Here is a 15,057-nt window from a genome sequence, read left to right on the forward strand (position 1 = left end):
TCAGCTATCAACTCGTGCTCACACAGACATGGGTCAGAGGAGGACGTTTCAGGTGCAGCTCAAAAAGCCAGATTGCCAGACTCCCATCCATGAGCCAATTGTGTTATCCTGTGGAAATGCCGACTGGTCCACACTTGCATGGACCGGATTTGACACTGGACTGTGGGGCCATGCACTTGAACAGCGTCTAGACAGGATGGGGGACCCTATTTGTTCTTTTAACCCTTTGAAGAGTAGATTTCTTAGGAATGTTCTAGAAGTCAGGGTTCTAGAACATTATTTTCAGCTACCAGCAGTGATTGTTACATCAGTATCAGAATGTTCTGTTACGACATTCTCATCATGTATTTGTGGCCTTAGAAGTATAGGCTCTTTGGAATACTTCAGTCAGTGTTCTAGAAATCAATTGCTTTCAATTACCAGGAGAGACCGTTGCATCAGCATTAGAATGTTAAGAAAGGAAAATTCAAATCACATACTGTATGTGATCTTACACATTAAAGGGTTAAATAATTAAGCAGTAACCTCTATTAGTTATTTTAAAACTTAAATAACTTCTGAAGGGAATATTTTATTGCAAACAGCTTTGCTGCTGTGAATGGCGTGGTGAATGGTTCAGTGAAAAGCGGCGCTGCATTTACTGATGACAACCAGTAATAAAATCATCACCGCCGTCATTGTTAGCGGTAATGACAGCGGGAACAAAGCTGGCGATGTGGGCTGTACTCACTGCGTTCCGAACTCCAGAACAGACGGCTGAAAGCGCAGGGCCCTCCCACTCCCCTGCACATAGAAGGAGCTAAGAAAGAGGAGAGAATACAATTAGTCTCGCTTTAACACACGAGCTGAACTACTCAAAACTCAAGAGTTCTCCCAATGACTTGGCGCCACTGTACCTTGTTTTGTTCAGCAAGAGATTATGGCCAGTTAGTCACGGTTTACATTCTCAAAATAAATTAAAAGCAATTTTATATTTCACATTTAATTTATTTTTTACTGCAGTACAGCAAAAGTACCAAACCATTAAGTCAAAACCGAGGTATGTAGCCTACTGAACCAAGATCTAGTGGTTACTGAGAAAGAGAAACAGAAGGACCGTGAACCCAGTGCTTGTCCGGGCAATCTCTGTAGGCTAGGCCAGGTCTACTTATTGTGAATCTGTTTGCGCTTTGCACATCTCGTCACACTCTAGCGCTGATGAAACGCAGGCCAGGGTGAGGGTCAATCTGAATCGCGTCTCCTTCACGGTCTGTGGTGTATCCGGGGTGTGGTGTCCCCGCCGGGCGCCATGGCGACGCTTTACTGTAGCCGCCTGAGCCCCCGCCCACCTCTTCGCAGACAGGTAGAGCCGGATTATCCGCCTGGGTGAGAAAATGCCGGACTCGCCATGGCGACGGGGGTAAGTAACCTGGTGTAAGTAACTGAGAGCGCATGCAGGGATCGGCTCATTTGCATGCTAACCGCGAAAGTGGCGCCAAATTACCGGTACGAGACCGGCTGCCACTGCCACAGGACGGGGGGAGGAAAATACTAGGGAGGGAACAGGGATCGCGTTCTCAGCAATTTCCTTCTCCAGTGCCATTACTCGCTGGGAAAAAGACAGCTCTTCAGAGGGGGTGGGGTGTAGGAGCATCACATCATATGCTGTGAATCAGAATGCCTCTTTGAAAGGCATTAATCAGATGCAAGTCATCAAGACACACAGATGTAATCACAGACATTTGCATAAACGGAGTATGACAGCATCGCTTTCCAGGTTACAGTAAACCTACAATCTCTGTGGTGATGTCACTCGCCATTCTCGCTTTCAGATGTTCCAGAGCATTACTGTAAAAAAGGCTTTCTGGCACTTTCCATCGGTAGTAAGGTGTGAGCTCGCGTGAGGTTTTTGATCTTTTATTCAGTGTTTTGACTTGAAGCATTTTTAAGAAACCTGCATTGTGCGTGTCATAGCAAGAGGAAGAACAGTTCCGATCTAGACAACTGGACGAACAAAAAAATGTTAAACATATCAATGTTTTCTTATAAAGGCCACAAGAGCATCTGAAACTATAATTACTTTGCTTGGAATTCAACTGTCGGCAGCTTGCTTTGCTCGTCTTTGCGGTGCAGACTCGACGGTTTGTGATGGTCGAGCCGCCAGATCGACAAACATCTTCACCGATCCAAAACAAAGACTTCTCATGCCAAAAACATCTATGATGGTGATGTAACAGTGCACTGAAACGTACAGGAGAGGAAACGCTTGCCCGAATCACACAGAAAAGTTTATTAATAGTCTGCCATTTCCCATAACAACATGGAAGTGTTTTCACTGCCACAAAAATGAGAAAAGGAATCTGCAGGCAGTCTTTTCCCCGCAAAACCCAGTCCTGTTACAGACATACACCAGGACATCAAACTATGTGAATAACACACGAATACAAATAGCACAATTTGTAAGTGTTGATATTATTTATTGGCTTGCATGCTTATTTATTCAAGAGAGAATAAAATCAGGGAAACTAATAGAAACACAGTAAAAGGGGATCTAACCCCATTTCAGATAGCGGCCCACAATGTAAAATCTTGGCCGGCCAACTTAAGTTATGCGCTTGAAAAGATAAATTCCCACAAAATATGTAAATTAGCTCATTTGCATACTTTATGTAAGGTTGTGGCATTTTTGTAGCAGTCTATAATCTGAACAAGGTAAGATATTGTTATCTTTCAGATTCTAAATAAGATATGTTTGAAGATTGTTTTGAGCCATTTTTTTATTTGAAATCAGCAGCACCCAATAGTCATTCTTCGAGAGTTTTCAGGACATTTTAGGACATAACTTGTGATGCTGTACCCACCCCTAAAGCTTAGAACAAAAACATATTTGGCACCAAACACACTCCTGGATATGGAGGAAAGGTTTGCAAAGTTTCACGATGATAGGATGACTATGCACTGAGAAAAATGGTTCCGTATCATCCAAAATCAGGTTGAGAAAATCGACTTCAAAGATAGAAATGGTCAATAATTACACTAATTTCACCATACACATGGTGTAATCATTCAAAAGGTGGCATTACCTGAAGGTTGAATAACCGAGGGAAAATTTGAGTGAAAATTTGACTTTTCAGTGGAGCAGAACCTTAAACCCATGAGAAGGCTCATTTAACAGCATTTTTTCCCACATCTTTTGTCAAAGGCCCAGCTCATGTAACAACACTCAACATCTGGGAAACATTTTCAAGTCAAATGTAAGCTCAGCACAGTTGGACGATAACTCCCACTTGTGTCACGAATGCAAAGCTATCCCGGCGGTTCACACTGACTGAATGCTAAATTCCAGCTCTGCATGAAACAGGTTGCTAGCTAAAGCTAATCTGAATACTGCGAAAGGTAAGTGCCTGATTTGCATTCCCATCTGGTCCGATCCAGTCTGTTACAGTATATCACTGCCTCTTCTCCGGCACCATATAGCAACACCAGGCAGAAACGTCTGCGGGTAAAAAGTCGGTCATCGAGTGCTTGTTTACTTTTGGTCTTCCAGAATCATAAATATGTATGGAATGGCACGGTAAGAGAGGGCAAAGAGACTGTGAACAAACAAACCTCAAGGGGGGAAAAAAATAAAGACTGTGTAATTGTGGCACAGCTTTCCATCGTCACCACAGTGGTTGAGATGACGGGGAAATTCAACCTCAAACAGGCAGGCTGCCGATACGCAAAATCGGCCAACTGTAAAAGCGGCTCAGCTCTGATCAGGTTTCAGCACGCTGGTCCATGAACAAGTGTCAGCGGAATACCGCAGATCGACAGATATAAAGAATGAGCACAATTCCTGCTTGTCGTTAGGCATTACATTACATGTTATTTAGCTGACACTTTTATGCAAAGCGACTTAGTCAATTAGACCAAGCAGGGGACAATCCCCCCCCGGAGAAATGTGGGGTTATGACCCTTGCTCAAGGGCCCAGATCTTATTGCGGCTACACCAGAAATTGAACCACCGACCTTGCGGGTCCCAGTCATGTACCTTAGCCACTTTGCTGCAGGCATATTCCGGTGCAGTCCCGTTCGAGCGGAAAGCAAAGCCCTCTCTGTCCCTCACCAGCAGTGTGGGGAGCTGCCATCCAGCAGTTGTTGATGCCGAGTGTGAGGCTGGAATTAGCGGTGTGGAGCTTTCTTTTGCCGCCCGTGCTAGTGGGTTACAGCCATTAAGGTAGCAAAAAGGTAGCATACTTGAATGGCACACTAGCTTGCGCTAGGCTAACACGGCGCGTCTGGTGTCATTCCGGCCTGAGGCTGAGGAGTAGAATGGGCCCCTGGGAGCATTAACAGTTAGCAACCCCGGGAACCAGCCAAGGGGAGTCTGACGGAACGCCCAGGCCCTGCCCGGTTCTCCCATGGTTCACTAACAGCAACAGGGCTGAGGAAAGCTCACCAAGTTCTGATTCAGCAGAAATGAGTGAACACAAATGGTTAAATGCAAAAGTGTTGTGACAGTGACACGATTTTTGGTTGTATTATGTTCATAAGAAAAAAATAGGGCTGGCTACATATAAAAATACCTTGAAATTATAGCGGACAGTCGGCACTTAAACCTCTTATGTATGGCTTTATTTCAAATCCAATGTGCGGGAGTGTAGAGCTAAAACAGCAAGAAATTGTATCCCTCTCCCGATACTTTAGCATTTAACTGTGTATGTGTACTTGGACAGGACCATCGAACTTGAGATGTTCCATGATGTTTGATCAGGGTTTAAGGCCAAGATCCTGGGGGTTCTTGAAATTCTAAATTTAATCAGAAACGACAAATGGTCTACACACGTCATAATGCCAAAATGCCAATGTGACTACCGAGGCAAAAAGTAATGCAGGCTTGAGTTTTTTTTTCCCCTTGGAGCACTGATCACCCATACGCCAGGTGGTCTGGCACATTCTCAGACGTTGGCATATTCCTATTTCAACTGTATCAAATCATAGCCCCAGAATAAAACCTACATTAAGAGTTTAATGTGAGGTGCATATTGAGTAGCAGCTTTCCTGATTCATGAAGTGGCAAGCCGCTGGTATGGTTTGGCGGTATGGCCAACGCAGTTTCTTCCACGTCGAGCCGCCTACACACACAGCTACAGGGACATTCTCGACTTCACAGCTCGTAAAAAAAGAACAGCCTCTCCCAGTTGCACTCAAATATCACACAAGTCCTTCACCAACTACTTTTCATTTTTTCAGAAACTCTAAACTGTGTGGCGTGCCATTTTGTCCCGTTAAATTGAATCGGATACTGGAGTTGATTAGTCCCGGTTGGAAAGGGGGGGGGGGCGCGTCTCAACTTGCAATGATAGTTCTGACTCAGCCGCAACATTAGAAATTCACCAAGCCAGCTTTCAGCAGTGAAAGCAAATCCTTCCCTCTCCCCTGGATTTCCCAGTCTCACAGTGCAGTATGCTTTGACTAGATAACCGCTTTGAAGAGTAGGTTTAATTGGAATGTTTTTTTCCCCCAAAGTTCCAAGTCAGTGTTCTAGAACTCCACTGCTTTCAAGTACCAGTAGTGATTGTGACATCAGCATTGGAACATTCAGCTAAGAACATTCCAATCACTTATTTGTGACCTGACACCACATAGGGTTAAATCTTATGTAATGTAATGTAATGTAAAATCCTCTGTGTTCTTCCTCACCTACATGGACACATCTTCGGCCAGACTCATAAACAATAAGGGCACACCAGTACTTGAAGCATGCCATCTGCAGCACACTTGGGGCCTCTGGCCAGTGGAGACAAGCATATCGGCCATCTCGATCGTGATATCATCAAGGCAACAGGTTCTGAATCTGTAGTGCCACTAAATCAACAGTAGTAAGCTACTGCTTTCTGAAAACCGATGGTTCAGAGGCAGAGAGACGTCGCTGCACAGCAAGACAGGAATAACAATTTACTGTCATGGGATTACACCCACAACATTACAGTGCTGTAATTCCAATGGCTGTCAAATTGCAGTGCTACATGCTTGCATGCAGTACTCAGCTTTAGAATGACAGACTGAATAAATTTAAGCATGACCAAAGCGGCAGACTGAAACTCATTTTACTACCTTGCTAGCCAGTTGCATTTAGCCGCATTACGTGCCTGAACGCTAATGCCTTGCAGTCAAAGTATGGAAATGGAAGTATGGGAAAGGACATTTTTTTTAAAAGACCATTTTGTTTATGTTAAATGCGTATGAATGGGTCTTCAGTGGTCCAACTGTCAAGTTTACATCCGATGGTGTACTGCACTTCGCTCCAACTTTACCTGCACATCAAACCTTGCGACAAGCTATCAAACATCCCCGTCACGGTCTTTAAACCAATTAGGCCTATGTACTGTACACATCATCCTCCTTTTTGCCTAAATGCCATCTTACTGAATCACGATTTGTTTATCTCCAGCATTTGTGAAGTCAGCTGTCAGGACACATGCACCTGATCTGAAGGGACTGCCCCTAGCCTGCAGGTCACTGATAACCTCCTCCCAAAAGAGGGTGTAAGAGGCTACGCTCCTCTGTCTGCAAGATCAGCACAGCCTTACAGCCAAGTACTTCTGCTGTGGAGAGATAGCAGACAGAAAACTCTTCCCAACACAACTGTACAGCTCAGCCCTGCTGACTCACAGCTGGGGTAGGCTCCAGGACAAACTGTAACATTTTGGACAGCACCATTTTGCCACAAATTCACCTGCTTCAATTGGGCAGAAGAGTCTGTTCAAAGTTTTCACAGGGCTACAGGTCAAGGACGCACATTAACTGCTCTTGGCATCAAGAACAAGGAACATTGAACCAGTGTACTTTTTTTTTTTTTTTGAAGCTTGTTTGATAGACAGATGCAACATGTATATTGTTTATTACGCACATTAAGGGAGAACACCATCATAATTAAGCATCATCGTTTTCAGCAGGGCTGTTGAGAACGCGCTGGACAGTTCTCGTGTGCCGAATAAGGAAGACGAACTGCCCGTAACTGCAGCCGATCTTGAGCAGAAAGTAATTGTGCATTGCTATCAGGCTTAGAATTATAACCCCAGCATAAGGGAGGGTTCATGTATATAGGTCACACAAAAAAAGTCTGTAATATACCGACCACCAATTACGGTTCTGAAAAAACTGGAAAATTTTCAGTACAGTAAACAGCCAGCCGTGATGAAGTCTCAAGGGTCCATAGATTTTTTTAGTTCTAAACTTAGCAGGCAGGAATGCAATGAACACGTCCTCCGTGAGTGACGTGAAAGAAAAACAAACATCGATTTGGCCGTTTTCGACCTTCGGCGAGTGGCGGCTTACCTTCCTTCTTGTGGGAAGCCCTCTCTGTGGCGCTCTTCTTCAGACTGAGGAAAATCAAACCAAGCAACATGTTAGCTTCCACTGGAGGCTACCATCTCAGTTTGCTAATATTCCACTGCAATATTTATTTGCGCAGTGGTTACCATGGAGACTGTCGAAGCTTAGCGTTTTGCATCTTATTTGCTTACACAGCTGCATAATTACTGAAGCAATTTGGGCACATTGTTTTGGTCAGGGATACTGCAACACTGCTGTGCCTGGGAATAGATTGCTGAAATTGCGTGAATGCAAGCATAATATTGTTTACTTCAATTACGGTTGGACTACTTTGAGGCACCCATTAAATACTTGAAGGCTGCATGCCACTGCTCCAATTTTTGTTGTTGCTGACGTAAATTTTCATACATAATTTTTTAATAAAGGAGTGTATGCTGAAGTAGATCTACACGGGACTACTTCAGGTACTGAACTAGGTATTGAGAATCATGGAATTTAGCTGGTATTGGTATTTACGGCTAAGAATTTGGGTATCATGACATCCCTAGATTTGACCTTCCAGCTAAGATTTGTGGTCGTGACTCTGTGATGCTGCAACCTGAATCACAGAAACAGGCCAAAGTGAACCACAGATGTGAGGGGGCATCAGTAAAACTGTGGATAAGCCTACTTCTCACAGTAAAAACTTGTTAGTCAAAGAACTGTACATGTGAGCATATACCGCACCAAGGTTTTTTCAACAGAGTGAATAACAGAGAGATGCAACTAATCTCTCTCTCTCTGGAGACCTTCTCTGAAGATTTTTTTTCCCCGCTCCAGCGCAAGAATTATTTGGAAGAACAGCTAATCCCACGATGAGGGCAGCATTCTAACTAAGATTATCTCACCATCAAGTCACAAGCTAGCTTGATTAATATCAATGGGGCAACATTAGCTCAGGAGGCAAGTGCAGTTGTCGGGCAGTCGGAGGGTAGCCGGTTCCATCCCGCCCTGGGTGTGTCAAAGTGTCCCTGAGCAAGACACCTAACCCTCAATTGCTCCTGACGAGCTGGTTGGTGCCTTGCATGGCAGCCAATCGCCGTTGGTGTGTGAGCGTGAATGGGTGAATGAGAAGCATCTATTGTACAGCGCTTTGGATAAAGGTGCTATATAAATGCCGACCATTTGCCAATTATCTTGCTGGCTCTGATGAAGAAAGGACAGGCTAGTTTATTTACAGGCCCTATGGGCACCACCCTCTGAAGTAAGCCTGATTGAGTTGACTCAAAAGCCCTTTTTCCTTTAAATAATTATATTGCAACAGAACGTTATTGTGACAACACTAATGGAAAACAAGTTCATTCGACATATGATGCGCTCAACTAATTTATTCGCTAGAGGTGGATTACAGCAGATCTAATTAAATTTAGTGTCATAGAAAATGCTTGTAGCAATATAAGTTCATGCAAGATTAATTGAAATTAAACCCTTTTTCTTGTTTATTAAAATGTGGTCCACTATTACAGTATCTGTGCAAAGAGACTTTGCATGTGGAAAGACCTCTCTGTCAATCTCTACCTCACTCACAGACTCACAGACTCACAGACTCAATAGCAGGAATCTCATAGTGAAAAGTAGCCAGTCAGGTACAGCTCAGAACAAGTCAGGGGGTGTTGCAGGATGTGCAAAGACTGCTGCACTTGTTCAAGTCTGTTCAGGTAAAAACTGTCCTTTTACAAGTCACAACAAATATTCAAATTAGTACCCAGCAATGTCGATAAAAAAAATTCAAAAGGGCCTTTATTTTTCATAAGGGGGCACTGAAGTAACAAACTTTCAAACTTGATCTTGGGAACCAGTTCTAACCCTAAATGCAAATTATGTATTGTATGGACCTATACATATTCATATACTAAATGCCTATTGAAGTAACAATAAAGGTACAATAGATAATTTCGGACTTCTAATGGACAAGAGAGGAATAGCAGCAACAAACACCTACAAACCACAACTCTGTTTATCCCTCCCCCTTCTCTGTATATGCACTGACGTTGAAACGCCATTGGCTGTGGCAATTAGAACCAATTTTCAACCAATGAGCTTGAATTATTGTACAGTTATATTGTACAATGTTTTGGTACAGAGTGTCGAGCTGTCAACTGTATATTTTGAAACCCGAATTTAAGAACTATAAACACAGGCAGAGGGTGAGGCAACATGTCAGTGATGCCATCAATGATAGGAAGGATTTACAATGGTCTTGTAACAATGCTTTAACACAAAATTCTTACCTATTGTACCTTTAAACTCAGTCAGAAATAGCAATTAACAGTGCACAGTAAAACAAAAAGTCTAATCACAACCAGGTCAGTTCACCCAACTCTTATTCTACATAATATGCTGTCGCAAATGATTCCTTTAGACAGAAATAGAATGGTACACTTGTTAAATTACACACTGAGAGATTGACAGATGAAATCAGCGAGGTGCATATATATATTTTTTTTTTCCTTCTCTTTTTTTTTTATGTGGACACCTGGTCACAATACAATGCAAAACAGAGTTACATTGTGTAGGAAAATGTAAAAGTGAAAAATTCTGCTACTTCAACAATCTCAACAAAGTGATCGAGATATTGGGGGGTGAGGCAATGAGTTTGAAAAAAACAGTAATTCTTAGGATTCATTTTGACCTGAAATTATTATGAAATAAAAGTAAACACAATATGCCTTTGATATAACATCCATCCATCCATCCATTATCTTAACTCACTTATCCTGAACAGGGTCGCAGGGGGGCTGGAGCTGGAAAAGGCAGGAATACACCCTGGACAGGTCGCCAGTCCATCACAGGGCACACACACCATTCACTCACACACTCATACCTATGGGCAATTTAGACTCTCAAATCAGCCTAACCTGCATGTCTTTGGACAGTGGGAGGAAACCGGAGTACCCGGAGGAAACCCACGCAGACACGGGGAGAACATGCAAACTCCGCACAGAGAGGCCCTGGCCGACGGGGATTCGAACCCAGGACCTCCTTGCTGTGAGGCGGCAGTGCTACCCACTGCACCATCCGTGCCGCCCCTTTGATATAACAATTGAAGTTAATTTTTGAGATATAAAATCGAACTTACAAAATAATAAGTTATGTTTATAGGTTTTACATGTGTCAACAATAACTGACATATTTTCACATGCAACTAATAACACATCTGACAGTTAAACCGACACACAAATATGCAAATTTACAATACATGAAAATGTCTTTGCTTTAAATATGTCTGTTGCGTGCCTCTGGAAGAATAATTTATTCAATATGCTGCACAAATGTCCACCTTCAGTAAGAAATAAACTGCCTGTACAATGGTACATGAACATCACATGTAATGAACCAGCATCACATGTAATGCTGGTAATGAACATCACACATAAAACGCAAAGCAAACCCATTGTTTAAATAAGACATCACAGCAAACGCTCAGCTGGTGCGAAATACAACTCTTACGCAATCAGAAGGCGGTTCAACAACAATAACGTTACGATACGATATTGGTTGACTGCCTACCACAGTTGTGTTCTGCTTACCTACAAACTGGAGTACATAACGTTAGCTCCATCATCAAATCCCCTTGGGAAGTAATAGATCTAAATACCAGGGAAAGATAGCTACATTCGGTGTATCGAAATTCCAAAAACTCTAGTCACCCAAATTATGGATGGTTACTACGGATAAATGAGTGTTGGTCAGCAAAGAATATATAACGTTATTCATCCGTTAATATATTAGTGGTTGATTTCAGATAACCTTTGTATTATATACATTTCTATTATGATTCAGGTAACCATACCTGAGTCGGGAAAATGACGTCAGCTTCTTCAGCCTGCCAAACCTCCACCACGCTGGACATCTGAGCTAGAGCTGAGTTAACAACACAAGAAACAAGAGAAGGTCGCTTGCGTTGAGTCATAAAGTACAGTATATGGAGAGTAAACACAGCTAGATTTACAATATTAACGACTAACGGACATTAATTATCCAGCTACTGAAGCCAATTCTAAATAGCTAACAAATGCTTTCACAATAAGTTAACAGTTACGAAAATCAAGCAACAATCTACCAATATTAAGTAACGTAAACTTAAATCTGCAAAATGTATATTAACAAGCTAAAGTTAGCTAGGTGGCAATAAAATTGCATTAGCTAACTATTGTCAGGTTACACTATGTTATTAGTAATTAATCGAACATAGTTAGCTAGCCTAATATAAATGTAGCTGCTAGTGCAACACCCTTCATATGCTGAAGCTAGCCTGTGTGACAACTAACATCTGTGAATGACAACAATGCGTTTTTAATAAATAGTGAGCTAACCAACTAGTTGACCACGTCTCGGTTGAAACACAGCTGAATCAACACACATTGGCTATGTAACTCAAAGGAGTTCTCGCATTTAGGGAGGCATTAAAAAACAACAGGAAACTAACGCTAGCTAACGTTAGCTCGATGAGTACTAATATAAGTACTTCTGAAGGAAGGTTAAATGGAACTGACCCTGCTTCAGCTAACGTTAGCTAGCCAACACACCAAAGGGAACAGACAGACAAGTAGCTATTTAACTAATATATTTAAAACAATGTAATTACGCAACTGCCATGGATACTTTTCCGACCAACTATTCGTGTGTTACCAACAAGCTAACAAAATACCGAGACTGCAGTTAGCTCGCTAGCTAGCTACGTCAACGTTACAACAATCGCGGCTACTTGCCTTCACTTCAGCATGTCAGGCAAAATATTAATATTTTTCTAGCAGCATAGACGCTTTACAGCAAATGTATTCCCACTAACCATGTAACTGCGCCCTTCCTTGACGGACGCAGGGTAAAAGAAGGTGCAAAATTCCAAGTAGAAGATTTATCCATGTTTTCCTGTGGCGGTGGCTGCCTTGTTGGACGTCCCTCAGCCCCGCCATGCTGCTCTGCTCTGCTTGCTTGTTATGCTCTGCGATCTCTCGTTCTCCCCCCCTCCCTCTCTCACACGCCCTCCTCGCCCTCAGCAGTGTGCCGACGGCGCGACAAGGCAAGTAGTTTACGCGCGTGCATGTACAGCAGGAACAACTGTCTAAAATACAATTTCATTACTGATGGACGAATGAATGAATGTATAAATCGATACGTAAAAAAAAAATAAATAAATAAATAAATAAATAACGGTCTTGAAATGTCACCAATTGTATAATTTGGGCCAAGCACCCCACAAAAAAAATTTGGAGGCAGACGGGGTTGAGGTCACTTTGTCTCATTAGACTTCCAGAGCTTCGTTTGGAACAGGTGGTTACTCCTCGGTGTCATTAGGAATAGGAGTTGTAGATTCTAGGGGGGTTGTTGCATGGCTCACAAATTGCCACATGAGATTGCAGTATGTGGGAATTCCTTTATGTTTTTCACAACTGCAGATCCTCGTGAGTTGTAGCCTTGCACAATAACACAAACCGGGCAGCACTTGCAGTACAGCACCTTTTACATTTCAGAAAACAAACCACCAATTATGGGTACTTTGGAGATTGGAGTACTCAGCTAATGAGTGCATATTTGCTTGCTGTTGAAAAGACAATTGTCTCATCTTTACAATGCCATGCTTACAATATAAGCCATAATATAGAAGAAATACAAATCTAGAAATCCGATGCCTGCCAGTCAAAAACAGCTACAGTAAACCCAGAAAGGCACATTTTCACTTTTAATCACATACAGCAACAAGTTAAACAGGAACAGCAACGAATATACTGAGCAGACTTAAAATATGCTACGTAGCAACGGCATTTAGCAAACACTCACAGTATCTCATTGATCAGATCTGTTTTCAAAGAGGGAAAAAACAGGGCTTAATCAGGGTCTGATCATTATTTTTTTGTAACTAATAATACAACCAAGCTGATTACGATCCCAACCCCATGACATGAAAGACAGGGTTTTGTACAAGTTAACTACAATACTTTGAGTAACTGAAAGGTATTGGTTTACAATAAGCATTTAGAGAAACCATTGGGATTTTTGACCATTCCTTCCTGCAGAACTTTTCAGAATCATTGATATCCTTGGATTTGCACTTAAGGTATGTTTGGAGTCATTGTCTGGCAGGACAATCTATCTTTGACTAAATCTCACCTCCTCTTTGTCAAATTCATTATGCCATTGATCTTGAAGAGTGCCCATGGCAACACATTATCTCCAAAACAGCAATGATCCTCCTCCATATTTGACAGTAGGTATGAATTGCTTCTCCTTGTATGCATTCCTCTTTAGCAGTGAAATGTAAATGGTGTGCTTGGCCATTTTTGTCTTATCTGACCCTAGCACGGCAGCACGGATGGTGCAGTGGTTAGCATGGATGGTGCAGTGGTTAGCACTGCTGCCTCACAGCAAGGAGGTCCTGGGTTCGAATCCCCGTCGGCCGGGGCCTCTCTGTGCGGAGCTTGCATGTTCTCCCTGTATTTGTGTGGGTTTCCTCCAGGTACTCCGGTTTCCTCCCACAGTCCAAAGACATGCAGTTTAGGCTGATTGGGGAGTCTAAATTGCCCATAGGAATGAGTGTGTGAGTGAGTGGTGTGTGTGCCCTGCAATGGACTGGCGACCTGTCCAGGGTGTATTCCTGCCTTTTCGCCCAATGTATGCTGGGATAGGCTCCAGCCCCCCTGCGACCCTGTTCAGGATAAGCGGGTTAGGATAGTGAATGAATGAATGACCCTAGCACTCTCTTCCAGTCATAATTCCAGTAACATTAGGCAAACTCCAGATGCTTGGTCCTGTTTATTGTGCTCAATAAGGACTGTCTTCATGCCAGCCTTCTAAAGAGTTTGTTGGTTTGTCATTTTATGGTACTTTTTGAGACTTGAGAATTGCAACAAACCTTGCAAGCAATTCTCTGTCATCTTTATGGCCCCCCTCATATATATATATATATATATATATATATATATATATATATATATGATACTGATAATCTATCTATCTGTCTATCTCTCTCTCTATATATATATATTAATATTTATATAATCAGTGTGGTTCATAATATGCAATATTTTTTCAGAATCTCTATCAAGGGTGCCAATAATTCTGGAGCCCACTGTGCACTGTATACATACACATACTCTCAGTAATGTCCTTGGAACTATAAATATAAGACTGAAGATATGATTTGTTGGATGCAGACTAAACTGTCAGGTAGTAGGTATCATCTGAACACATCTCAACAGACACAACTGCCGCGATATAAACTCTCACATTTTACTCTCGAGGATACTTCCCTATAAATATTACAAAAGTGCAAATGGGAAATATGGATGCGGATTTGAAACTTCACACCTACAGCCAAAACAATGCACATTTGTGACTACTGGGACACTCGTTGCTGTTGCTGTGTAGAGACTGGTTGCCGTGTAACATATTATTGTCCAGGACTGTTGCATGTAGTGGTTTTACGGACTGGAATGTTTACTTTGGGCCTTTGGTTTAAGAACAGTGCAATGGCAACAAGACTCTGAGACATTTTATTACACGAGGATCATTTGCACACAAGTATACCTTTTGGAGGGGTTAGCAACCAGTCATTTTCCCCAAACACAAAACAAGTACACTCGTGTAGCAAATGTTCGGTCTGGCCCTTGTAGCATTCTCTTGTATAAGATCTGAACCAATAAATCCAAAGTACCACATTGCGGGGTACTTTCAGTAGGGAACTGAGCCTTTTTTCAAAGGTATTCTTTGCCAATTCCA

At 42.3% G+C, this 15,057-nt stretch overlaps 1 protein-coding gene across 1 annotated transcript in view; it reads right to left on the bottom strand.

Moving 5' to 3' along the window:
• Nucleotides 1–12,357, bottom strand: part of LOC133134798 (transmembrane protein 131-like) — a 37,251-nt gene extending 24,894 nt beyond the window's left edge. The window contains exons 1-4 of the mRNA XM_061251213.1: nucleotides 12,131–12,357; nucleotides 11,132–11,202; nucleotides 7,303–7,346; nucleotides 731–799 (exon numbers count right to left, since the gene is read on the bottom strand). Of these exons, the coding sequence (XP_061107197.1) occupies nucleotides 731–799; nucleotides 7,303–7,346; nucleotides 11,132–11,202; nucleotides 12,131–12,254 (308 nt within the window). The 5' untranslated portion in view covers nucleotides 12,255–12,357. The remainder of the gene's footprint in view (nucleotides 1–730; nucleotides 800–7,302; nucleotides 7,347–11,131; nucleotides 11,203–12,130) is intronic.
• Between the last annotated feature and the right edge of the window lie 2,700 nt (nucleotides 12,358–15,057).

This window comes from Conger conger, chromosome 8 (genome assembly GCF_963514075.1).
Source record: "Conger conger chromosome 8, fConCon1.1, whole genome shotgun sequence".
NCBI lineage: Eukaryota > Metazoa > Chordata > Actinopteri > Anguilliformes > Congridae > Conger > Conger conger.